The sequence below is a fragment of the Pezoporus flaviventris genome, unplaced genomic scaffold (assembly GCF_033815535.1).
Source record: "Pezoporus flaviventris isolate CSIRO_AGI_PZ_B2104156 unplaced genomic scaffold, CSIRO_AGI_Pfla_v1 ptg000013l, whole genome shotgun sequence".
Taxonomy (NCBI): domain Eukaryota; kingdom Metazoa; phylum Chordata; class Aves; order Psittaciformes; family Psittacidae; genus Pezoporus; species Pezoporus flaviventris.
In genome coordinates, this window is record NW_026892561.1 from 6,382,012 (window position 1) to 6,407,983 (window position 25,972).

General features: G+C 46.9%; 1 protein-coding gene across 1 annotated transcript; it reads left to right on the top strand.

The window, feature by feature from the left end:
• The first annotated feature begins 1,844 nt into the window (after nt 1-1,844).
• Nucleotides 1,845-25,972, top strand: DMBX1 (diencephalon/mesencephalon homeobox 1). Its single transcript, XM_061451052.1, has 6 exons — nt 1,845-1,955; nt 2,106-2,224; nt 17,017-17,182; nt 21,566-21,744; nt 22,915-23,269; nt 23,753-25,972. Exons 1-6 carry the CDS (start codon nt 1,949-1,951, stop codon nt 24,151-24,153), a joined length of 1,227 nt encoding a protein of 408 aa, XP_061307036.1. The 5' UTR covers nt 1,845-1,948; the 3' UTR covers nt 24,154-25,972.

The window sequence follows — 25,972 nt, forward strand, 5'->3', positions numbered from 1 at the left end:
AAGCAATCGTAAAATCTCCCGTGCTCAATAGCTCCACGAGCAGAAAAGAGAGACAAGGGTGAAATTGTGGGGTTGGATTTTGTGCATGGGCTGGAAGCGACAATTCAGGGAGAGCAGGAGCGACGCGCTGCCCCAGCCCGACGGGCACAGCACCCTCGGCCCCTCTGCACGGAGTGGGGGAACCCTCCAAAGTTTGCCGGTTGCTTGAGCAGATATTTGCGCCCCGGGGCTGCGGTTTGTGCCTCAGCTCCTGGGAGTTACAAGTCCGCGGGGTAGCTCCCAGCCAGGCTTTGGGGAATGAGGGGGGGCTTGTAAGGAGGTGACTGTATTTTGGGAAGCGTCATCCTCCTGCTCCTTGCCGTCTCCCGTTTCAACTCGTTGTGATTAGAGGAGAAGGGAATGTGCCGGTTGTAAACTCAGGAAGGGAGGTGCGGCGTTCATTTACAGAGTGATCCCCAAAAAGCAAAGAGGGTGATTCCCCGTGGGCTTTGCACGGTGGTGCCCAGGTCAGCTCGGACACGGAGCCCCGAAAAACGCCCTCGAAAAGTGGTAGCGGCAATCAAATCACTGAGTTTCACCCAATCGGTTTCCCAGCCGAAAGCGGGTGGTTATTAATTAGAGGGTGCGGGGGGCTCCCCTCCTTCCTGGGGAGCTAGCGGGACTTCGGCGGAGAGAGGGCTGGAATAGATTGGAATATATTTCAATAGATTCACCCCCTCCTTCTCTTTCCCGAGACAATCACTTGGTCCTCCAGAACCATTGGAGGGGGAAAATGTATCTATAAAATAAAAATAAATACAAGAAAGTGTCACTTGGAGCCTTCTGGCGTCCTGAACCAGACCGAACTCCTCTTTTTTTTTGCCAGAATTTGTACAAAATATCAAGCTCAAATTAAAAGGTATTCTCCCTCCTCCCCCCCCCCCAACCCCCCCCTAATTTTTCTTGTTCCCTTAATTCCTGTCTAAACAGTTTTGCTCTGGGAGAAGAAATCTTTTCTATAGGAGGGAGAGAGAGGGAAGGAAAAAAAAAACCTTCAAGAAGAGAAGGGTATTATTGTTTTAATCCTCTTACCCGCAGTCATTTTAAAACAGGGTGTTTTGGAGCCTGAAATGGCGTCTCGTCTCCCAATCCCATCCTAAATCCTCCTGGGCTGGGAGAGAATCTAAAGGCAAGGAGCTGGCATCTATTAGCAATCTCTCTAAAGGCTTTAAACTGCTCTTTCTGCTGGGAAGGCATGGCAAAGCTGAAAAGCAAACACAACCACCTCTCCAGTTTGTGAGCTCTGCCAGATAACCAGCCCGACCGCCGGCCGAAAAAGTACCTGCGAAAATTCAGCAGAGTGAAAGAAATCAAAAAGAAAAGCTGGTTTTCCTCTTTTACATCCCGAAAAAAAAGGGGGAAAATAGGAATAGAGTATAAAAACATACTACAAAAGCGGGGGGAAGCGTTAAGTGATGGTCCTTGATCCTCCGAAGCTCCGCGGCCTCCCCTTCTTGCCCGCTCCCACCCTGCCGCATCCCCCTGAGCTGGCAGAGCCGTCCGACCGGAGCTGTCCCGACGGGACGGGATACGGGTCCGCCACTATTCCTAATTTCATCTCTCTATGTCGTGTCCTCCCCACTTCTCCCTATTTAGAAGAGGGACCAAAGGGTGCAGCAGGCTTGGCTGGGACAGCGAGAGCACCAGGAGGAGGGTGAGGGCAGCGGTGGGTCTGTAATTAACGCTGGAGATTATCCCCAGCAGCCCCACTACGCAGGGGCCATGGGGGAAGAGGGGAACTTCAGGGGCCGCTCCGGCAGGGGATGTGTGGGGGGGACATGGTTTCCTTCCTCTCTGCCCCTACAGACCCCATCATCCCCTCCAGCCGAGGTCTAGCCCTCCTCCTTCCACCGGCATCCCATCCGCTCCCAGGGATTTAATCATGCGTTTACACCTCATCTTGGAGTAAATGACTGGTAAGAAGTGCTGGGGGTGGTGGTGGGGGTGTATCAGCAGCCCCGGTTTTGATTGACAGGGTGGAGGACCATTGAAAATCTTGCTGGGTAGCTCCCGGGTCGCTATGAAGCTCCTTTTAAAAATCCTTCTTCAATGCTGCCTCCCGGTAGATGGCAGCTCCGCCGGGCGCGGAGGCAGCGCGCAGGCAGCGCGGGCGGATGGAGTAGGGCGGGACGGGGCGCAGCGCCGCGCTCCCACGGCGGGCGGAGAGGCTTCGCCACCGCCCCAGGTAAGAACCCCCCCCCTACAGCTCCGGGCAGCTCGGGTCCGGCGGGTTGGGGATGCGGGGGGGAAATAAGGGGAGTTTGGGGCTTGTTTGCCAAGGGGGGGAGCCGGCGGCGGGGATGCGCGCACCGCGGAGGGGGGAAACCCGGGCGCCAGCGGAAGTCCCATCCCCTCCTGTTCTCTTTATTTTTGCTTTATGTGGAGTACTTTACACTTTCACAAATCAAAAAGGGCAAAGCCCCAGCTACCAGCCCAGGGCCTCGCTCACTCCCGAACCACACGCTCCGGTGTGGATTTAGGCAGGGGAAAAGAGGGGTGCGACGCTGCTCGACTCAAGGTGGGAGACGCGCATCCCTCCGTCTGCCGTGCGCCGAAGAGAGGGAAAGTGCAACTTTCTCCCCACGGTTTCCATAATGATGTTTTAATAAGCCGCGCAACCCGGTGAGCGCTTGCCGGAGGGTCAAAGCGACGGGGTGGGGGGGCGATGGACCCTCTTAGGGGTGGCTCGGGGGTTGTTTATTCTTTCTGGCGCGGCTCGAAGTTGAGCGCGGAAGGGATAGTAAGAGAGGGCGAAATTCCTGCAGCGCTGAGAAACCTGTCTAGGGCAAAATTACCCACTCCTACATCAGCCCTTTGAGTGGTTAGACGGTAAAACGGCCGGGGACCCGCCTGCACGGAGCCGGTCTGTGCAGCCCCCCTCCCTGCTCTCGCTCTTCAAGAGGTATATAAATCCCGGACCTGCGCTGTCAGGCTCGCTTGATAAATTAAGGGCTTCGCAGTCGAAACCTATTTACACCTCCATTACAGGGCTAACCAAATGGGGATCAGCATGCATATTTTTACCGCAAGAGATCTCATACATCTTCGCCAGAGTCGCCCCTCGGGCCATGGGATAACAGATAGGAAAGGGGGGGGCTCCTCTGTATCCAGCACTTGAGCGGAAAAAAAGTCCGGGCCACCGGGGACCCGTCCCCTTTGCAGGGGGCAAGGAGAGGGCGAAAGTGACCTCCTCGGGATGGGGGTCCCGCAGTGGGGGGAGCACGGGACACGGGCTCCTCCAGCCCAAAGCAGGGCCCTTGAAGTTTTGCCTTCGGAGTAGGTGGGGTTTGGTTGAGGGACCGGCCGTGGTTGCCCCTTTTCGTGGCAAGAAGGGGCAAGAAACTCTCCGCACGGAGCCCTGCTGTCCCCGCTGCCGGCGGCTTTCTCCGGTTGCTCTTTTCGTTGACTTCCTGGTGAGGACCTCGGGGAGGAGCGGGGGTCAGTGCATCCCGAGCCGGGTCCTTGGTTTCCCGAGGGTCGCCTCTTCGGGTGCAGCAGGAGGAAGGACGGAGGGGGCACCATCCCCCGTTTCCTGGTGGGATGCGCGCACCGAGCGCTTCCCGATCACTTTCGAAAGGAAACGCCGGCAGAGTGAAGCGACACCGAAGCCTGGGACCCAGAGAAGGCTCGGCCCAAACCCTCCGTCCCTGGTGGGAGCAGAGGAGTCTTTGCGGGGTTTCCCCCGCACCCTCCGCTCCAGCGGGCCGGGCTCTGGCTGCGTCCCGGCTCCGGTTCCAGCGGCGGGGAAAAAAGGAACTCGCCCTTCTCCGCCCCATCCCGTCCCCTCCGGATGCCCCCTCCAGTTTCACTTGGTTAGCTCAAGTTTTCCATGTAAATGACAGTAATAAATATCTAATAATGTCCCGCAGCTATCGGCGGCTGCCGAGCAGCCGATATTAATGAGACATCCAGGGGAAGGGGGGAGAAAGGAGAGGGGGGGGGAGAAGAATTAAAAAGGAGAAAGGAAAGTTTTTCCGCTCTCCCCAATCCGTTTCTATAAGCGAGGCGGGGATGGGGAGCGCAGAGCCCCTCAATTCCTCCTCAGCGGTAGCACCTGTGGGTCGCGCTCGGGTTCAAACCCGTCCCCTATAATTAAGCCCCTTCATAAATCCCAGCAATTCTCCCCGGGGGCCCGGGAAGCGGCGGGCCCGGTCGCATCCCCAGCCCGGGGGCTGCCCTCCCGAAAACCCTGCGGAGATGCCTGTGCCCGACCCCGCCGTGATTCCCAAACAATTAATGGGGCTGCAAAGAGCTTTTAATGTTGATGGGGTCGGGAGGAGGGGGTAGGCTTAAGGCTGAAATTAAACCGTGAGAGTTGGATTTGTTCGCCTAACGCTAAGCAAATGAACTGATTACCTTCTTTCCAAACGCATCAGTCATACTACATTAAGTAGCAGAGAGCTAATTATCCCAATTAGGAGGCTGATTTATAATTAATGGCTTGGACCAAGTGATAATTGGATGTTAATGGATAACAGTTTTGTCTGAAGTAGCCTCCCGCTTCCCCAAAGGCAGGGCTGGAGGGTTTGGGTCTTTTTAACTCTCCCTCTCCTCTCACCTCTGCACAAAGCAAATGAGGAGTGGAATCCGCTCCTGCCTTGCACGGAGGGGACCGTTCCGCATCGCCAACCTGGCCGGGGTTCAGCGAGGTGGGCTGCGGAGTCACCTCCAGAGAGCCCCTTCCCCAGCTTCTCAAACAAACCCTGTTTTTCCTCCCTTCTCTGCTTTTGTAAGCCATGACCCATAGCAGCCGGGATGTCTCGCGTCCACAGTGGGTGCTAGTGTCCTCGATGGGGGGCAAAGGCTGAGCCCCAAGGGGTGCCCCACCGCAGACGAGGCTGCCCCGCTGTCCTAGGGAGAGCAGGATGGGTCTCACCCTGAGGAAGACGGGTTTTGTACCCTCCCTGGTCCACATTCACCCTGCAGTGGGGAGCACAGAGTGAGCCTGCAGTTTCTCACCGCTCTGCGTTTCTCTTGACCACATCTCAGATGGCACATCATCTCAGAACTGGCACATTGACTGTTTAGCTTTTCTGTTCCACGCTCACTTTTCCACCCGCAAGCCGATGCAAGTCAATCCCAGTTCCTCCTTAGCCCCAGCTGTCGAGACTTGGACCTACAACCCTTTGGCTTTCAGATTGTGCTTCTAAGGTCAGTTTTTCCGCTCTAAGAACCGTACGGGAAGAAAATTCCTGAAAGGGTAAGAGTGACTTCAACTCGGAGTTACCCCGTGACCGATGAGAGGTTGTGTTAAATTACACCAATGTACTCGATACAAAAATACATTCAAAATCTCACTGTCAGTACACAGGGAGCCAGTTTAGATTGCCTTTCCAGCTTTCCCTGCTAATTTAAAGAGATCTTGATGTTTAAATGGGATGTTCTCCCTTTGCTCATACGTACCAGCAGGCTCCTGCAGTGATCTTGCCACTGTCTCAGAAGACACAGCTCTGTTTCACAGAGTTGGCGCAGATGTGGCTTCTCCTTAGTGCTAGGGTCGTTCCCTGCATCAAAGAAACAGAGCCGGAGGAACTTCTCACAGGTCAGAGGGAAGGGCAGGCTGGCCAGGCAAGTTTTGCACGATATAGTCGTAAAGGGAGTGACTGCAGTGGGTTTCGTTCCCTGTGTCTTTACACTTTAAAAGAACGTTTTGCTGAGAAAGGGAGGGATCAGATGAAAAGAAGCTGGGGTGAGTAAAGTTTCTCTTCCCTCTGTCATTATCGGAACCATCCCTGCCAAAACAAAGGCGCTGCAGAGAAGGCGCAGGACCAAGCTCTGATGTGGTTACCTACTAGTTTTGAGGTGAAGCGATGGGCGCACCCTTTAGCTAGAAGTATCCCGTGTTTTCTAAGACACCAGTTATTCTTTCAGTGTTTTTTCAGGATCATCACGAAATTCAGCTCGTCAGGTTGGAAATGCTTCTACTGAGGCATTGGTGAATGTCAGTTGCCTTTTAATACATTCAGTGTTGATTGCCACCACTCATGTTCGAACAGAAATGCTTACAGCTACCTGGCTTCATTTGGCAAAAACACACAGGTAGGAAACCCACTGAAGAACGCACATTCAATAGAGCCCAAATTTTCCAGTTCCATACAACTGCTGATTAACTACCCTGCTTTAGGGGAACGTCCATCAAAATGTGATTGTTGTAAAAACAGTGGAGAATTCTGAAATGCAGCAAAATATCTAGGAATGAATTCCTGGTGCACCAAGGTTAGCCAAATCCTGGGGCTTTTCCTGCCATTCTGTTCCAGACTAAAAGCTATTGAAACGGTTTTGGTTTGTTTTGTTTGTCTCTTTTGACTTCATCAGGCTTTGGATCAGAGTCCTTATGTTTTCTAAAGCAGGTCAAGTACAGATATAGCTCCTGGGACAGGGACAGTCTCGGAGAGGGGGCTGGAACCACCGTGGACCAGCAGTTCTCCACAGGGTGGGAAATGGATGTTTGCAGCCAGGAGTTGTGAGAGGACCACAAAACAAGTGTGATTTCTTCTTGGTAGCTGCTGGCACAACTCTTTTAGGATCAAGTGCAGCCTCTGTATGTCCAGAGCAAACATTGACTTGAGAAATGCTGCTCTAAAATTGTCCAAGATGCTAGAACTTAAAGTGTGTGTGTGAGAGATGCTTGGGAACTCAGTGAGGAGGTGAGCTGATAGTTCCCAGGGCAGAAAATGCTCTCACAAAGGGAGCTGCAGAAAAGCAGTGTCTCCAACCATTTGACACCAACCATACTGAGCACCGGGGCAATGAGCAGGCAGCAGCTCTGCATCCTCTTACTGTGTGTTAGGCCAAGATGGAGAAATGTGCTTGTGCTGAAGGACTGCACATCTTTACGCAAACCCCAGTGGATATTTAGCTGCTCTGCCTGCTTTACAGTGCACACAGCTCTTTAAAGCACAGATCACCTGCTGGTGGCCAAAATATATTGCTTACCTTGGCAACTGCACTTCAGTGTATGGATCCAAGTGCTTACGGGAAAGGAAGTTTTACATGTACCTGCTGTGCTCCCCAGCTGCTGGCATCTTTCCTGCTAACTCCAGTTCATGGCCTTGTTTTAAAGTGGCACAAGTCTTGTCCCTTCTCTGGCCCTTGCTACTAAATGCCACTGAATTCAGATAGCTTTTTTAACATTAGGAAGAAAATTAGTGTTATTACTTGTAAAGAAGGAAAACTTCAAACTTCTGGTTTAATTCTTGCCCCACAATTGCATGGCTTGCTGGAGCTGCTTTTCAATATTTATTACTTCTTTTTGACTAAGGTGGGACTTTTCTGTCATTTTGCCTTGTAGCTGATTTTAGTCTGAGCAGACGCAGTTGCCATCATGTGTTTTGTGACTGTAATTTTGAATGCTACAGGCACCATCTATGTGCGAAAACCTGTGATCCAGCTGTACTTGCAGAAACATCTTGGGTTCAGGCTCTCAGCTTCTGACCCTTTTGAAATTTGCTTGCTCTCTCAACGATCAGCTTCAAGCAAAATTGCACTCTTCAGCTAACCAGGTGGAAGAATACATAAGAAAGTCATATTGTGCCAACTGGGTTAAACTCCAATGATGCAGTGCAGATCACTTTATTTCACAAATACACGTTGTGCTCTCCTCCTTGTGTGCTTATCTAGCTGCTCTCATCTGAACACCCAGAACTTAGGGCTCCAACTAACATTTGCTTGGTGAATGGTGATGGTGGGTGGAGAAATTTCCCTCCCTTCGTACCTCATCCCTGTTGCTGCCCTTGAAACCCAGCATCTCGGTTGAGGCATCACACTGGAAAGTGCTGGGAGCAAGTGCATGTTCTTTTCTGCCAGTCCAGCTACCAGGCTGGCAGCACCTTAGAGCAGCAGGAGAGGAACTGGGAATGTCTTTCAGTGACTGAGCTCTCGTGATAGGGCTCAGAGTGAGATTGTAAGATCAGTATTGTGGTTGTGGTACTCAGGACAGACAGAGGATCCTGGTCACTAAATGTCTTAAAAAGGCTTAAAACCATATTTTGCCACAGAACTCTAGATCTTGCCTTGTTAACGAGACCAGTAACATCCTCCAGGACATTGGTCCATCTTCCAGGGAGAGTGGAGATTCCTGAACACCACCAGCAGCTCCAAGGACCTGTCTTTAAGTCAGTCAATTTGCTCATGCAAGTGATCTGCAATCAAATACACCGCAAGCAAAACTGTACCAGGGGCAGAGAGCAGGCATTGAGCCACCCTCCCATGCTGTCAGCGGCCCTGAAGAAGGGCAGAGTTTGGGAAGTCTGAACCTCTCTCATTGTCTGGTTTGGAAAATTCTCTTCACCACCGTTAAGACAAACAAAATGATGCTTCTCAAGCAAAACCATTTTCCTAGAAGTGAGAGGAAAGGCTGAGCCAAACAAACTGCGTGCAAATACAAGAAGCCAGAAACACGCTTGTTTTGGAAAGAGTGAGGAGGGAAAGTACTTGTTGGTTGTTTTTCTATTTTCCTTGCATATAAACTCACAAGTTAAACAGTTAAAGCTGGTTGCGAATTCAGTAGCTTGTTTGCATGGTGCTTTAAGGTTACCCCATGTCAGGGCCAGTGCAGAGGCAGAGATGCTGTAAGGTCTCAAGACGTGGGAACAGATGGGCAGCACGGGTATGTGAGAGCCTGACTGCAGTGGGATGCTGCTGTGGTCCACATCCACCGACGTGCAGTGTGCAGCAGCAATGCTATTGGAGCTGGACTGTAGGTACTCCAAGCTCCTCAGGGTTGATCTGGGCTGCAGGGTTTGGCTTCCATTGCACTGTTAACCATAAGAAATCTAAAATGCATAACTTTAGTTGTTCTTCACCAAGCTGGAAGCAGGATGAGATCTTGAGACTAGAGTTAAGGTGATGTTCGTATTAGGAGCTTTTCTTATTTACCCAGGAAAATGTTTCTGCTTCAATATAAATGCCAAGAGCTTTCACTGAGCACTGCTCTGAAGGGGAGAAGGGAGGTGTGTTTATACTGATTTGATCTATAAACACTGATTGTCATGTGTACGGCAAGCAAGAGATTTAGCACCACAGTGATGGTTAGTGATCTCAGTCCTGGCTCTACACTGCAAATCGCTGGGCTCCAAGCCTTAAAACTTATGCCTGGCTCAAAAGTAGGCTTTGAGAGTGTCTCTTACTTTATTTTATCTTATTTTGAACCTTGCAAGCCTGCCCTTTGAAGAAAGTCTCTGCAAACAGAGGCCCTGTAAAGTCTTTTGCAGGGAACTGTCTAATCAATCACTGGGTTCTGTTATCTGGGGCTTTGAAGGGTGGAGAGGGAGAATGCTGGTTTCACAAAAGCCTTAAACAAAAATCGCAGCAGCTGATGAGAGTTACCTCTGTCAGCCAGGCCCCGTTACCTGAGCTGCTTTCAACCTGGTGTGTGACTTTGTAGGGCACTACAGTAAAACTCCCTTGCCTCAGCAGGATGCTCTGAGGTTTGTTTCATAAAACTCATGAACCCTCTTACAACCTGTTATGTTTCTGGTACAAACAGATGAGATTGCAAGTATAATTGCTGTGCTCTTCAGCATTGCAGCCCTGACCAAGGCAATTATTTGGCAAGGGCTATCCAAAAACTGTGCTGCTGTCCCTAAGTGGAAGTATTTCCAAATTTCATCTGCTGTCAAACCTCCTGGTTTTAGGAAAAAAGATCTTTTTCATTTATACCAAAGTCAGCAGTAGTAGTTGAACGTGAGCTGCAGGAATTGGTGTAATCAGTCAGGTTTTGCTCTCGGTGGGTTGAGACTTGTTTAACTAGACCGGATCTAAGTAAGATCTCACTCTGCACTAAGAAATTGACTGCTTTTAAATCCAGGATTTACAGAGGTGTACAAATATTGCAGGAAGACCAGAAATGGGGAATCTTGTTGTTTTGAGAGCTGTTTTCAAATTCCTTTATTTCAGTTATAAGAAAAGTCCTATGGAAGCCTGGTTTTATGGTGCACGTTGCTCTCGGACTTTGACATTTGAATGAGAAGCTATGGTGTATTGCAGTATTTCAAATTATTTATATTTCATCCACTACAAAAGTGAGATTTTTTTCCTTACACGTTCAGCAATCTCACGTGAGGAACAAAACTGATTTGTAACAGGCTGGTTATTATTTTATGTGATTTTAGACCTTTATATATCTAAAAGATTTAGGGATACATATATATATAAAAAAAAAATGAAGAAAACGTCTGCAAGGATCATTTATTCAGGACCCCCAGGTATGTAATTCATTTAGTAACAAATACATATAAAACCGATGTCTGTATGTAGAGTGAGCCTATTTTCTTAGGCTGTTAGATAAGCAGAGACAGAGATGCATTATTTATCTTGCTGATTTAAAGTGTTTCTGAATAAGGACTCAAAGCATAAAATCATAAAGCAGAACAGCTCCAGGAGCGGGGGGAGAGATATTTTGTTGTGATCTTATTTTTGATGATGATTATTGCCAGTGGTAATAAGGGGGATGTTGTTAGCACAAACCATTTGCTGTTATTCCCCATTAGTAACGAACAACGGGTTCCTGTGCTTTGCATAAACACGAGTAGTGATTTGTACCGCCTGAGCAGCTCCTGGCCTGGAGAACCACAACTTTTCTTTTTACGTGACAGGGCTGCTTCTCTTTATTTCTATCACCTGCAGGACCCCAAACACCAGACAAGAGAAACCGACTTTTCTGTCATGATTTATCTTTTTTAACTGATGCTTTTCCTGTGCTCAAGCTGTGTCTTGCATTAGGGCACACACTCAAGGCAGTGCTGAGCTCTTCCAAACTTCAAATGCATCTCTAGCGAGTCTCTCTTTATCACTAATGAACTATGATGTTGAAATTCACTCTACCAGGGAGCTGCCAAAGTCCATATATAGCTTTTTTTAGTACAACTTATTTCCCACATGAAGAAGTCCTTATAAACCCCACTCCATCATCAACCCTCCCAGTTTCTGGACAGATTTAGTGAGATGATAACATAACACCCCACAGTGCCCACCATTCAAAAGCAGACTCTGGCATCCTCTTCTCGACTTCTCTAGGAAATCAAGCCTTTTTAACTCATTGGTTTTATTACCCCATTCTTCATGATGGCAACTGAGTATCTTGTATAGGTCAACGAATTCAGTCTCAGCACTTTTTTGGGGATCACTCAGTTTTTTGAAGGACCAATTAAAGGGAAAAGAGAAGATGCCAAAGCCCCTGCAAAGCTTCGAGTCCTACATCCAGCCTCAAACTCATCTCCCCAACAGTGTTTGCTTGAGAAGGGCATGCGTCTTGCCCTGGGCATTATTTTACTTCTACCTGGAAAAACTGGTCAGAATATGCTATTGAAGAAAATTCCTCCACCTCAACTCAGTTTAGATTTGGGGGGGAAGAGGGTGTGTTACTATTGCATAATGCACTTGATCAAAACCACAGTCTTGGTTTGAAGTTCCTTTTCCCCAAAGCAGTATCGCCACAGGGAGCTGCCGTTGAGGTCCTTATTTAGGGCACCTTAGCATGGGGACAAACTCTTTGCCCATCACAAGTGACAGTTGAGTTTGCAGGATGCAGTGATAGATGATTCTCCTTTAATGAGTTTTGACAGTCCTTCGTTAAAGGTCTTGTGTGTGACTGGCAGGTGAAGCCAGGTACAGAGTGATCATGTCTTGAGAGGTGGAGTAAGGGAGTGAAATGAGGAGAGGAGTGAGCAGAAAATGCCCCTGATCTCAAATTTTTGGGTGCAGTTACTGTAGTTGCACTCTGGGTTTTGTCGTCTTGTTTTTCCTTGACAGAAGGGAAAATAGAGATGTTTTGTTACAAGAAAACTTCAATATCTCATTTTTTAAAGACATTTTATTATTCCCAGATCTGGTTCAGTTCCACGCATACACAAGCTGCAGTGTAGGAACAGGAGTTTTTACCTAGTGAGGAAATGCATGGTTCTCCCCTCTTCTTGTCTCAGGACAACATTATGTACCTGGATACAAAATGAATTACCAGTTAACAGGGAAATTTCAAGCCTTTTGCAAAAGTTGAGAAGCCAGCGCTGATAATATTAAAGCCCATGGCCAAACTCTGCTTATATACTACACCATTAAGTGGTATACAATAAATTGCAATACTCTTGTGCTATATGACTTTATGGAAACCTGAGGTTTTCAAGGCCAGTGTTGGGAAGCGGTGGATGGGAGCCACATTGCAACTGGAGTAATGCTGCTTTGCTCCAGGACAACGGGTTTCTCAATCCTGGCTGGTAAATGGGTGAATTGTTTTGTGTTAGATTAAGCAGCAATTGCTGAATAAAGAGTGATCTGCTCTCTGGATTAGTCTGGGATGGGCAGGGACCTATATTGCCTGGCTTCTAGGCAATGCAGATGATGGAGAAACCTGGGTTTCTCACAGCCAGCAGCAGTTAAAGCTAAGGAGGGCCCCTAGTCCTCTCTGTGGGGACAGATCTTAGAAGGACCTATCTCTTCCCTATAGGCTTAGAAAGAAAAATGGGTTCAGCATCCATGCAACTTCCATGGTGAAGACTTAAGTGTGAGGTAAAAGCCATAGGAGAGTTTTTGGGACTGAGGTAGTAATGCCAGGATTGCAAAGGCAGAAGGAGTGGGAACCCCGGCAGGGTCTGGCACACGGCATGGTGCAGAGACCTCACAGCGTGGTGCTGCGAAACAGGGGTAGCAGAGGAAGAGCAAGTCTTTTGATGCCAGGGATAGGAGAGTCACTGATGAGGTCCAGAGGGGCCATGGAGAAGGAAACCACCAGCCCCAGGCGCTGCAGGGAGACATCCATCCCCCTGTGCTGAGCAAATACTGCAGGATCAGCCCTTGGCTCTCAGCAGGGGCAAATCCAGAATAGCCTCACCCCATAGTTTTTTCCTGCACCTTTTCTCAGCTCCAAACTCCTTTCTACACTGCTCCCAACTCTTCAATGATTTGTGATGCAGAAAATCGGGGTGATGCATTCCCTTTCTTTTGGGATGGACCTTACATTACTCTCCCAGCTGCTCTTAGCTTGTACCCTTCCATAAAGCAGAAGCTCAAACTTTGCTCTCATCCTCCTCCCAGCTGTGGCTGTTCCTGAGGCCCTCCAGCCACCCAGAGACATAAAAGATGCATTTGCAGAGTCTGAAAATTAAAACCATCTATACAGCCAGTGGGAAGGGATCAGCTTATTTGGTTGCTTAATGAAATATAAAGATTATTTTAACCAGTGTAAGCACTATTCGACAGCTTGTGAAACACGGCAGTGGCTTGATGAATGGCTTTCTCCATTAAAAAAAAATTGCTGCATGATGTCTTTTAAATATTTAATTTATTGGGGTTGAAGTGTGCTCGGAGCTGATGGTTAAACAGAAGCTGTTTGCGGTCTCAGTTAACTTTGCTTACTAGGCTGAACAGTCTCACTCAGTAAATTCCCTCATTTTTGATACTGAATCTGGGATGATATATTTGCTGCACAAGTGAGTAGGAAGTTCTGCCTGTTGTCTGCACCACAGCATGCCAGGGAGTCATCACCAAAGCTGTGATGGGTATCGACTCCTGTCCTGAGTCCACCATTAAGTCCCCTGCTTTTTATTTTCTTTATTCTTTATGTGATGCACTCTCTTCTAGGCCACCCAGAAGAGTTTGTTCAGACACACATGTACACACAAAAGCGTCTTCTAACAATCAAATAAACTGCAATCTTCCCGGAGCAAGTGTTTCAGTGGAAACACTGAGCTCCAGACACAACATCATTGGCAGCGTCCTCAGAAGACTATGTAGTATGGGAAAATTCCTCTCCTCGCCCTCTTCGTTTGTCCCTTAGTGTGCCAGCTTGGTACACAACCAACATCATGCAAGGGGGATTAGAAAAGAAACAGGCGTTTCTGTGAGTTGGGAGTCAAAGACACTTGGCCTCCCATGTATCTCCTGGCAAGGCTGAGCCCTGGTGTGGATTCTCCAGCGTCTGTTATGGACAGAGGTCTGGCAGCAGCCCAGGGCAGTTAGTAGGTTCTCTGTCCTCAAATGATTTCCACAAAGCATGCAGGAACTTAAGCTTTGAGCTCCCCACCCTGCTGGCCAAAGCTGGTGGAACCAGCCAGCTGGTTCACTAGTTAAGGGGTGGGAAGAGAGGAGGCAACGTGAAGTTGCAAACCTCTCTTTCACTGCCTGTGTTAGGCAGAAAAGCCAGTCTGCTCCTGGACTGCAAAAGCAAAGCAGCAACCAGCTCTCCAGCTGGCTGCAGTGGTCTTGCTGATGAGGATGGGGTCTGGCTGATGATGGTCTGAGCTGATGATGGTCTGGCTGATGATGGTCTGAGCCAGCCCGGTGTGTGCTGAATGCCACACTGCCATAGGCTGGGTGGGATGATCCTCTTTGAAAATGAACATGCCAGGGTGGGGTAAGGCTGCTCCACAGACACCACCAGAAGCATCCGTGGTAGTGTCCAGGTCACAGACCTGCAGGTCTTCCCCAGGTATCATGGAAAGATGTGGCCACATCAATGGCACGTGTCACTGGGTCAGGCTCTGGTCCCATATCATGTGCCACCAGCAGCAAAGCAACATCCCTGCTGTAAGTTCACTGTGAACCCACTGTGGGGGAAAATGAAATGCCAACAACCTGCTGGCGTGTGAAGTCCCTCCTCACCTTGAGCAGAGATCCAAAAGACAATTTTGGCATTGTTCAGGTCTTCCCTAAGCTCGATTAGAGCAGAGCTATGGCATTCTTGTGTTTAGGCCAGCATGTGAGCCAAAAATATCTGTTTTCACAGTGGTTCAGCTTAGAACAGTATGCGCTTTCTCTCCTCTTAGAGTGAATAAATCCTTAATAGGATATAGACGAAGGTTATTATTTTGGTTTGGGGTTGTCTTTGCTTTGATAAAAACTAGGGCAAAATTTGAAATGAAGCATTTTGAATTCAAAAGTAATTGCCTGGATACCATAAAACAAAGCAGATCTTATTTTCCCCTGCTTTTCAGAGCTAGCTACAATACATCTCCTTAAATGCATTTTTCAATATATCAGCTATTCACGCAAAAAATTGTCAGTCTGTAGGACAGGTAGGAGGTAGGTTTTTTTCTTATAGTCCTACATAGGATGTGGTAATAAATGATGTGACCAGTAATATTCTCCATGGGCCATAAGGATGTGGCTGTCGTTGTGCAGAGCAAGGTGGGATGTGGATCCCTTCCAACTTGAGCTATTCTATGATTGTATGTAGGTACTGGATAGCCACTGATCTCTCTTTGAATCTAAAACTAAGGGATTGGGGAGTGAATCCAGGGTGGGTGAATAGGGAGACACAAAACAGATGAAGATGGCATCAGGGTGTGTATCAGGTCTCTGTGATGTAAACGCACCTGGATCTGTTGCCTTCCACCAGTGCTCTTGGCACTGAAATGATGTGGTGGCAGAGCACAAGAGACTTCAGGAAATAGGAATGAGGCTGAGTGCTAGATTCCCAAATTATTGGTTTATAATTGCTGCAGCCTCTTTGAGAAGACAATCCCAAAGGCAACACTGTCACTCATGACAGAATCATAGAATCCCTCAGTCTAAACCACAAACCCATCCCAGAGCAATGAAGACCATCCCTGAGCTGGCAGAATAACCAAACTCTAGCTGCATGCCTTCTTTCTGCATTCCTGGGTACCACATTGGAGAGACACTTGAGAGGGTGAAGCCATAAGGTGCCCTAGATCATTGCCAGACCATATAGGACAAAATTAACTGCTTTTCCCAGGAGGTACAGCTTGGTCACTCCATGTTTGTGCTTCCTACATCAAGGTGGTTTGGGAGAGCAGCAATTCAGAGCAGGAGAGGTAGGGGGACCAATTTGCTTCCATTCCTTCCTCTTCAATGAGAGTCTGTCCTCCATGGTGTAAATCCTCCACAGGACAAAATGAAAGTCTTTCCTCATTTGTGTAGGAAAAGCAGCAGATAATTGTTTATCCAAATTTCTGCTGTTCAATGCATCAGGTTTCTCCTAAAATCACAGGAGTTGAACCACCTCCCTCCAGCGATCGGGGGTTTCTAAGATTGCCTAGATAACCCGTCTGCTTTCCTTAGCTTAGTCCAGCTGGACCTCTTTCTTTCATGTTCATTCATTCATTGCACTGACTTCCCAGATGATGAGTTGCTGATGTAAATGGTGTTTTAAGAATTATATTTTGTAGCAAGTGTTTCACAACTTCCTTTCCAATGTCTTACAAGCTGCACAAACGGCATCCTGGAGGCCTTCACTCATTTATAACAGGGATTTATGAAGCATCACTCAGCTTTTGAGATCAATATGAGCTCAGTTTTACAGATGGTCTGTGAGGAAAAACAGCTTGAAGCTTCACGCAGAGCCCACACTAGAAAAAAAAAGCCATTTGTTTTTGGAAATAATTTCCTTGCTATTGAGCTATGAAACATCAGTATTTATTGCAAACCTTAATTCCCTCTTTAGCCATAACATTTGTGGTCCTATTATGCTACAGATTTATTTTCTTTTACACCACATGTGTTGTTGTTTTTTTTTTTCCCTGTACCATTTGTGTTTCATTATGAAGAACTTTGAGAAAAATGAATGGAAACAAATTGCATATGAGTTCCGATAAGAAAGGTTATTTGACATTACAGCGATGGGATTACGGAACAGCCCATTGTAGGCAATGATAAGGGCAAAATCCCAGCTAGTCCTGGGATGGAGCTATTTCAGTTCATTGAAAATCACAATATAAGATAAATATTATTATGGTATATTAAAAAAAATCCTTTCCCATCTTTTGTTCAACATATCATGAGTGGGATATAGTCAGATGCTTGTCTCTAGCTTGGAAACCAAGCTGGTGCTGCTGTTGCTTCAGGTCTACAGGAGGTATTTTGATTCCTGTCCCAGAACCTGTTGGAGTTGTGAGGTTGGAACTGAGCCTTGCATGCAGCAGTCTAAGTTTGAGCTCAGCGTTTCCAAAGCTTTGCTGAGACACCAGGACACTGGAATTGCACATTCTTAAGCACCTCTCTCCTCTAACTGCTGTTTTCCAGGTTTATGTCACCATGCAGCACTATGGAGTGAACGGTTACTCCCTCCACGCCATGAACTCGCTGAGCGCCATGTACAACCTCCACCAGCAGGCAGCTCAGCAAGCCCAGCACGCCCCTGACTACAGGCCCTCCGTGCATGCCCTCACCCTGGCAGAGAGACTGGCTGGTAAGAACAACTTAATGGCTTTTGCCGTTCCCTGGGGAAAAGAACCCTTGTTGCTTGTGCTGAGTGAAACTCTCCTTTGGATATGGAGTGTGATGTAGACCACTGGATGGTGTGCACCACAATACCGGCCATGTGGCCAAGACCTGCATGTGAAACGTGCCCTCCTGTTTTGGCTGCCAGTGGATTGCTGCACCTAACTGCAGACTGTCCTCTGATGGCTGGGGAGCCCGGGGGTGAGAAGGGATGCAGCCCCACTATGTGGGATTGAAAAGGGAGAATTAAAACCACACTGGAATATGTTTTAACAGGTGAACAAAAGCATAGCAGAAAATTTCATGCTCTTGTTGGAAAATAAGAGCACAATGAATATAAGCATGCTGTGAATTAGATTTCCCCATCGAGGGGCCTGGGACCTGCATCACCTAACAGCCATCTCCTGCCATCCCAGGCCACAGCTTGTTCTTCCTTATTGTCCCTTCTTGCAACTATTTTCTACTTGTTGTCTTACCAAACACCTTGGAAAATCATCTTCATTTGGATCTTCTTTGGGTCTCACCTTGCTTGACCTATTTCTTCCTGGGGATCCTAGACCCTGGCTTGGGTGATGCTTTCTTGCAGGTCCTCTTGGCTCCCTCTCTGTTGCTTTTGTATTTTGCCTTCCATAAGAAGTTTTTTTAGGCTCAAAGAGGGTGTTATTTATACAGTGTTGTTGATGGGGGGACAATTAGGCAGGAACTGCATCAATATTGCCATAATAAAGAAGTGCAAAGTCCAGATAGTATTTTATCATTTGGTAGGTGGAATTGTTCAAAAATAATTGATGGAGACTTGAGACTATTTGATATGGTAGGGCAAACATATCTGCTCTAGATTTCAGCCTAACACAAAGCACCCAGATCTGGCTGAGATCATCAGAGGCTACTACAATGCAAATGGTCAACAGCTGCACCACCACCATTTTGGTCATGGCTTGGATGCAGTGTGTTAGAGAAGACCTGACAATCAGTTTACTGAAGCTAAAGCAAAAAGTTACCATAGGTGTGACTTTAGAGGCCTTCCCAGAATGGAATGATCTTCCCTGACTCTCCGAAAGTTACACATCTGTTTACGATACCATTCTAAAGTTGTCTGATACTAAAGGAAAACAAAAATGTGGAGTGACTCCTTCCAACCCAGAGTAGGTGGAAAATAATCATATATCCAGACAACTTTAGTGGGCTAAATTTAAGAGACAGGGCTTAAGCCAGAATAAGGATGCAGAAGTTTTGGGATTGTCGTTCTAGGTGTGTGGCCCACAAAGGCATGGTGGTGAAGGTCTCAGACTCTTTGGATCAATGAACTCTCAAATCTTCATGCCAACAATGTTCCCTTACCCAGCTGCTAGTAGTGACCTCCTTAACACAGCTCCTTAGATCGCTCACTGTGGCCTGTGGGATCTCTGGGGGGCTGTAGAACAGAGCTGGGAGTCATTGTCCTCATCAAGAAAGAACCAAAGTGGGATCAGGGATATCTGGACTCTAATCCTGGCTCTGCTGCTGGGCTGTGGAGTGACAACAGCTAGGCAGTTTCCTTGTCCTGGTCATCCATCCCCTCCTTCCCTCATGCTTTCAGCATGTAGGTGGTCAGGTGGGAGTAGATGGTCCTGAACTCTGCAGTATGCCTTGCAGACCTTTGGTCTCAAAATGCCCCTTTCCTCTTGACAGATTTTTGTCCTCATCTGCATCATTTACAGCAGAGCAAGGCGGACTTTATGTCTTTGACCCAATCTATGGGAAAGCAGAAGGAGATAAGAAAAGAATAAAAAAGCTATTCTCATGTTCTTGACCAGGAGATTCAATTGGTTTCCTGACTTCTTATCTTTAAAATTAATAACCCAACTGGAAGACTTTCCAAATTACATCCCACAGTCCCCTTCTCTGCTTATCATTGCCAGGGTAGGCATTATATACGTACAAGCTGACTCCTTTGCAGTTGCTTCACATTCTGTTACTTCTGAATATCTTTCAGTGCAGGTTATAGATCTCACTTGCCTTCCAGGGACAGTCAGAATAAAGCAGCACAAAAGCAAATGACCTTAAGTCAGAAAATAGGGGTTTCTGATTGCAACTGCAAAGCCTCACCTGCAATTTATATTCTCCTTCGTGCACAAAGCCTGAAAACATAGTTAAAACATTAAAATAATTGCTGGTTGGCTCTCGTTGGAGTGGCCAAACTTAATGCATGAGCTGCCGCCTCTGGGGAACTTGTAGGTTTAACCTCTATTCTAGGAATTTGGGAATATTCCAGCCTTCAGGTAGGGCACTGAACCAGTGTCCTTTCTCCTGGTGTCTTGTACTCAAAGCACAAATGTTAGCTTTGTAGAATATTACGGGGTAGCTTCAATTTCTTGTGCTGGAGCATCCCTTCTCCTCTTCATCCCTTCTTTCTCTCCTGGCTGCACTGTGTGCTGCATCTGAATGCATCTAGGATGGTCTCTTTACCCTCAAAGAGGCAGCATTTTAACTCCCTGAGTTGCTCCGATACCTTGAACACAAGTCTCTTGTAGGCAACCAACACTATATCGTATTTGGCTGAAGACCTTTTGCCTGATCATGTCTTTTTCAGCTTGCCAAAACCACGTGGCTTTGGCAATTGCTCAGGAAGGCGCCGCAAATGCTGGCCTAGAATGAAACAGCTGGAAGTTTGGAAGATGAATGTTTGAGCACTGCAAAGCTGATTTGCTGCGCTCTTAGACAATGTATTTGGAACCTGGCTGTCTGGTTCTAGGGCTGGCCTGACAGCAGGTTTTGTTTTATTGTTTAGATTCATACCACAGTGCTCATGACAAAAGCGCAAATAAACAGCAGCAAGAGCCTTCATCTGGCTCCACAGGCTGATAATGCCGACTTTCCTCCCTGTTAGGTTGGTTTGTAGGGTGTTCATTCCTCCCTTCTACTGGAAGTCACATTCTTAACTGAATTAAAAAAGACACCAGATACTGCTCTTTCTGCATTTCCTCTTTGAGAACAAACTTCTCGCCAGACTATTTCATTCCAACGCTGTAGCACAGCATGTCCCAACTTGCATAATAAAGGTCTTTTTTTTTCTTTTCTTTTCTTTTCTTTTCTTTTCTTTTCTTTTCTTTTCTTTTCTTTTCTTTTCTTTTCTTTTCTTTTCTTTTCTTTTCTTTTCTTTTCTTTTCTTTTCTTTTCTTTTCTTTTCTTTTCTTTTCTTTTCTTTTCTTTTCTTTTCTTTTCTTTTCTTTTCTTTTCTTTTCTTTTCTCCTCTTCTCTTCTCTTCTCTTCTCTTCTCTTCTCTTCTCTTCTCTTCTCTTCTCTTCTCTTCTCTTCTCCTCTCCTCTCCTCTCCTCTCCTCTCCTCTCCTCTCCTCTCCTCTCCTCTCCTCTCCTCTCCTCTTCTCTTCTCTTCTCTTCTCCATTTTAAATAAAGTAACTTATTTTCTTTGATTTGGGGTCTTTCTACTCCCACTAACTGTTGTACAATAATAACACCTCAGATAAAGTAATAAGCCCTCTACTGTTGGCCTCAGATTTTCCCCAGTCTGAATTTCTTCTCTGCCTGTGATTTTGCAAGCACACTTTGCAAAGTCAGACTTGTGAGTGGCTCCTCTACTGAGAAGAGCTCAGCACATGAGTCTTGGGCTTGCAGTCAATGGGGTTGGACTTGGTCCTGGCTAGTGTTTCCACCCCAGATGCTGGAGAGTGCTCTCAGTAACCCAGAACAGCATTCCAATATCATGCCTTGATAACTACAGTGAGCTACATATGAGACACTAAAGAAGAGCCAACTCAGCCTGGTTTCTGGGAAGATGCACGTCTTTTAAGGCAGCTGCAGCCAACAAAATGAGCCAGAGGCAGCTGTGTTCAAGCTGCATGTACTCTTCCCACTGATCAGCACCTCATGGCAATGATGAAGCCTGCAGAAGCTTAGCCCTTGGCTTTAAGGAGAACACGTCATATAATATTGGGCCCCTTTTCTGATTACAGTGGTGAATATCCCCACCTTGTTTTAAATTGTCTTTGTTAATGAAAGAGGCTTTATTTATGCCACGGTGAGGTCTGGGCATCTGCATGTCCTGTTCTGCTGCTGTTGGAGCAGATTGGCTTGTTTCAACCAAACTTAGCATTGGAGTCTCAACAGTTTCTATAGCTGCCATAGAAAGAGGTTCCCTCTCCAGAACAAGCTTTCTAGTGAGAGGTTTTATCACCTCCAACACCTCAATTAACCAACGAAATGTGTGTGTGTTTTAATAGATCTAGAGCCATGAAAAAAAAATGTTCGAAAGGTTCTGGTGTTCGCCAATGCTTTATTCAACTGTCAGCGTGCAAATTCCAATAATTAAACTGGCCACTTTTCTTGTCTTCCAACGGCTGTACATTTCAAGACATCATTTTGGAGGCACGTTATGGATCCCAGCACCGCAAACAAAGGCGAAGCCGCACGGCCTTCACCGCCCAACAGCTGGAGGCGCTGGAGAAGACCTTCCAGAAGACTCACTACCCAGATGTGGTGATGAGAGAGCGGCTGGCCATGTGCACAAACCTGCCTGAAGCCAGAGTCCAGGTGCTGATATTCTGTGGGTCTATGAGTGGGGATGTTTAAAAGAATATAGTGGGGATCCCAGGGGCATTTCAAGATCCTTCCAGTGTAACTAAATATTTTGGGGCAGTGAAGTTGTCAAAGAAAGAGGAGGGTGGAGGCAGAGGGGGGTGAAATCATCTGTAGTTATACATCTGCTAAAGAAATTCTTGATCCACACGCACATTTTTTAGATTTAGGATTGTCTGAAGTGCACACTGGTTTCCATTTGTTCTTTCACATTTCTTTGGGGGAAATTTTAGAAACATCAACAGAAGTCTACTTATTTATTTATTTGCGAGGCTTTTCTGGCTTTCTCAGAAGAGCAGAAACCCAAGTAATTCCAGCTGCTCTTTTCCACCAGTGTCAATATTTGTAACATCTCAGGCCAAGGTTTGGGTTTGTGTTGTATGTTTTTTTGTTTAATTTCAACTAGTGCAATGTGCTTCATAACCTGCTGCTGGGAAGGTTCTTGCACTGCTGGGCTTTAAAAGACTAAATAGCAAGTTCTTTAGTGTGAAGTAGATAAGTAGTAAAAAAAAGTAGTTCTTTTATACAAATGTCAAGACATTTTGATCTCCAAAATTCTTGTTTCCTCATTTAACTAACCAAATAACACTAACAAGATTTGCAAATGTATTGCTTCCAATCCACTATACTGATTAAGGTTAGAAAAACACGGATTCTTTCCTCCTTCCTTAAATTCAGTTCCCAGATAGCAGCATATGTCTGTAATGAATTGAGTGTTTCTGCCATAGTTTTGGTACATTTATAACCAGACTGTTTTCTAAACTAACAGAGCACTGTCCTGTAAGCCAACGTAATGTCATCAGTTTCAGATATGAGACATTCTGATTGGACGCAAATGCCTGATCAATTTAGAAATAGAACAATGGCAACAAAAATCCCAATGAAAAACACCACCAGTGGAGTGTCTTAAAGAATCAACATAGAGGATGGTCATTTGTTAAAATATATTGTTGTGCTATGTGTTGAAGCATTGAAAACAGGTAGAGCTCTTAAGATCCAACAAAGTGGAATGCCATTTGGTCACAGTAGGCTTGCAGTACCTCATTACTTGGGGTGACTGATGCTTAATCTGGCACTAAGCAGGATTCTCACCAGTTTTCCCCTCTGCTGTTTGTGGCACTGAAGGTTTGGTTCAAGAACCGGAGAGCCAAATTCCGTAAGAAGCAGCGTAGCCTGCAAAAAGAGCAGCTGCAGAAGCAGAAGGACTGTGAAGGGAGCCACAGCGAGGGAAAGACAGAGCTGCCCATGCTGGAGACCCAGGCCACCACCCCGGACACCGAGAAGGTCCAGAGCCTCCCGAGCGAGGTAGGCACGGACCTCAACCTAACCCTGTCGGAGCAGTCAGCCAGCGAGTCAGCGGCGGAGGACCAGACCGACAGAGAAGAGGAGTTCAAGAGCACCTTGGATGAGGTTAAAGTGGACAAGAGCCCTGGTGTGGACAGCAAGGCTTTGAACTGCAAGAGAGCGAGCCCAAAAGCAGGTGAGGGGCAGCATCCTGATGGGGGTTGATGTCAGGACCTGGTATTTCCAAGGGGGATGCTGGTGGTTGGGTATAGGCCCTTATTCCCTATGGTGTGAGTGCTTGTAGGTAGGCTGCCCAGACTTGTCCTCAGCACTAAATGGGACCCACACAGGGGCGTTATGTCTACTTTAGCAGCAGCATATAGAGAGCAAAGATCTTATGCTCAGGTTAGAGCTTGGGGAGAACAGTGCCTAGCAGCAGCAGGAATGACACAGCAGGAAAGCCTCATAGCAAAGAGGTCAGCCCCAGTTTTCATGCTGTAAGATGCTAGGCATAGAACAGACCGAAGTTTAGGTTTCCTGAGCTAACACAGCCCTTCTTATTTTCCCTCCTGATGCAAAAAAGAAGCCAATGGTGCAACCTAAGCCCTACTGGGGAGTGGATCAGCACCTGCATACAGCCTGTAGAAATAACCCCCATCCCCTCTGTCTCCTGCTACAGAGTCCCCTATCAGCGTGACTGTGACGCCTTCATCCAGCAGTAGCCTGGCTCAGACTCACTCCTACTCATCCTCACCCCTGAGCCTCTTCCGCCTGCAGGAGCAATTCCGCCAGCACATGGCAGCCACCAACAACTTGGTCCATTACTCCTCCTTCGAAATGGGGACACCATCTGCTATGCCCTACTTGGGCATGAACGTCAACATGGCCCCGCTGAGCTCCCTGCACTGTCAGTCCTATTACCAGTCGCTCTCCCACGCTCAGCAGGTCTGGTCCTCACCCATCCTGCAGGCCTCCAGCTCCCTTCCAAGCCTGAACAGTAAAACTACAAGCATTGAGAACCTAAGGCTCCGGGCAAAGCAGCATGCAGCATCTCTTGGGCTTGACACCCTACCCAACTGACTGCCAGATGAGCTACCAGTGCCCATGAGAAGATGCACCAGAGGTTGGCACTAGACACTCCTTGAGCCCCCATCCACCCTCATCTCTTCCTGGAGTAAGGTGCTCCCTTTCAGGGAAACCTTTGCGTCTATTAACGTCTTATTAGCACCATAATTGCATCAGACATTGATCCTGGCTTGGTCTTCACTAAATATTTAAGGAGGAAGGGGGAGAGGATGTATGTTTAGACAGATGAACTGTCCTCTGGACTGTCATGAGTTGAGCCTGTAACATTCAGGAGAAGCCCCCTTTCCTCATCCCCGAGATAATGTGCCAACTGTGTTATATGCACCGTTTTTTGTTGTTGTTGCGTTCTTTGGGAAAAGAAAGAGTCCTGCTTTGTCTTGTATATAGTTTATAATGTTGACAGCACCCATCACCTGTGTGTTACTGTCAGTGTTACAGAACTGTGACGTCTTTTGCTTTTATTCCCCCCCTTCCTTCTCAGTTTTAGTCGCTAGTATCAGAGTTACAAATCAGCCATCCTCCCAACCTCAGCTCGTAGCTAATTGCACTTCTTGGGTCAGCATCCTAAAGGTGTCTATGACAAGCAGAAATCATTGTGCACTTCACCGCTCCACTTCTTTCTCTGCTAAGGCTAATTTTGTAACACCTGGGAAATTATATGAAGGTGAATTTCCTGTTTAAGCACTTCCTATAAGGCAAGTATTTTTTTAATAGCACTTGTTCAAAGACAGATGACAAAATATTCGCCAAATGCTGCTGGCTGGGGAGAAAAATGAAAGCCAAATTCATGGGATCATTTTTGACCTAGATTGTTTGCTCGTTGATCTTCAGTGGAGTGTAAACTCTATTTACAAACTATGGAGTTTTCTTTTTGGACAGCATTTCAGTCTAACTTTGACAACAGAGACTAATACAAGCTTTGTATGAACTCCTGGTATGTTCATACACCGTGAATTATATGGTTCTTTGACAAAAACTTGATTAATGCCAGCTGTGTCTAGAAAAAAGCCCTGATCACCAAATTCTACCCTCAAGCCTTGCAGGTTCAGAAACTGGTTAGCAAGTGAAAATGTAACAAGTGAAAAATGCTGAAATGCTGGAGGCAAAGCAGGTGATAAGCAAGGGCTTTATATTCCTTTTGGAATATAAAGCCCATGGGTCTAAAGCCACTGGGGCTGAGATGAACTTGCCAAAAATGACAGACTTGCAGGTAACCAAAATCCACCATCTTTACAATTATTTCAGCGAACACTTTCACCCTCATTTTATTGGCTGATCCATCATGCAACTGAGGATGGTTTTCCTTGTTGAGAAGCAATGTTTCTGCCAACTCAACTCACGGTTGTTTTTTTTTGCCAAACCAAATAAATCCTTTGAACCCACTGCTGTTATCCTGAGCTTTAAGCAGGGATGAGACCCAGATCTAACCTTCAATATTGCTTAGGACGCAACATGCAGAATGACTCTGTGGCAGGTGCTAGGTTTGAATCCTAAGGATGTCATCTGGGTTTGCCACTAACACAGTGGGCAGAGCTGTGCTAATTCACTGCAGATGATCTGCTGTTCCATACTTGATTTCACCATGAAGTGTAGACCCGTAACCTACCGCCCCTCTTGTTCCACCTTGCTTCATACCAGGGCAGAAGTGAGGGGTCAAATTGCCTCTTTAAACATGGGAGGAAAGAGTGTTTCAACTCAGCTAATGCCTCTTGAAAAAGCATCCAACTCCTGCAAATAGAGATGCAAGAATAGCCAAGGTTGATGGGAAATGGCGTTTTATCCATCACGAAGCTGTTGCAAGAGCAGACTTCTG

Excerpts from the sequence above, each read along its gene's own strand:
- DMBX1 (XM_061451052.1), top strand. Across the intron at positions 2,225-17,016 it reads AGGCTTCGCCACCGCCCCAG|GTTTATGTCACCATGCAGCA; the intron begins GTAAGAACCCCC and ends GCTGTTTTCCAG. Across the intron at positions 21,745-22,914 it reads TGCCTGAAGCCAGAGTCCAG|GTTTGGTTCAAGAACCGGAG; the intron begins GTGCTGATATTC and ends GTGGCACTGAAG.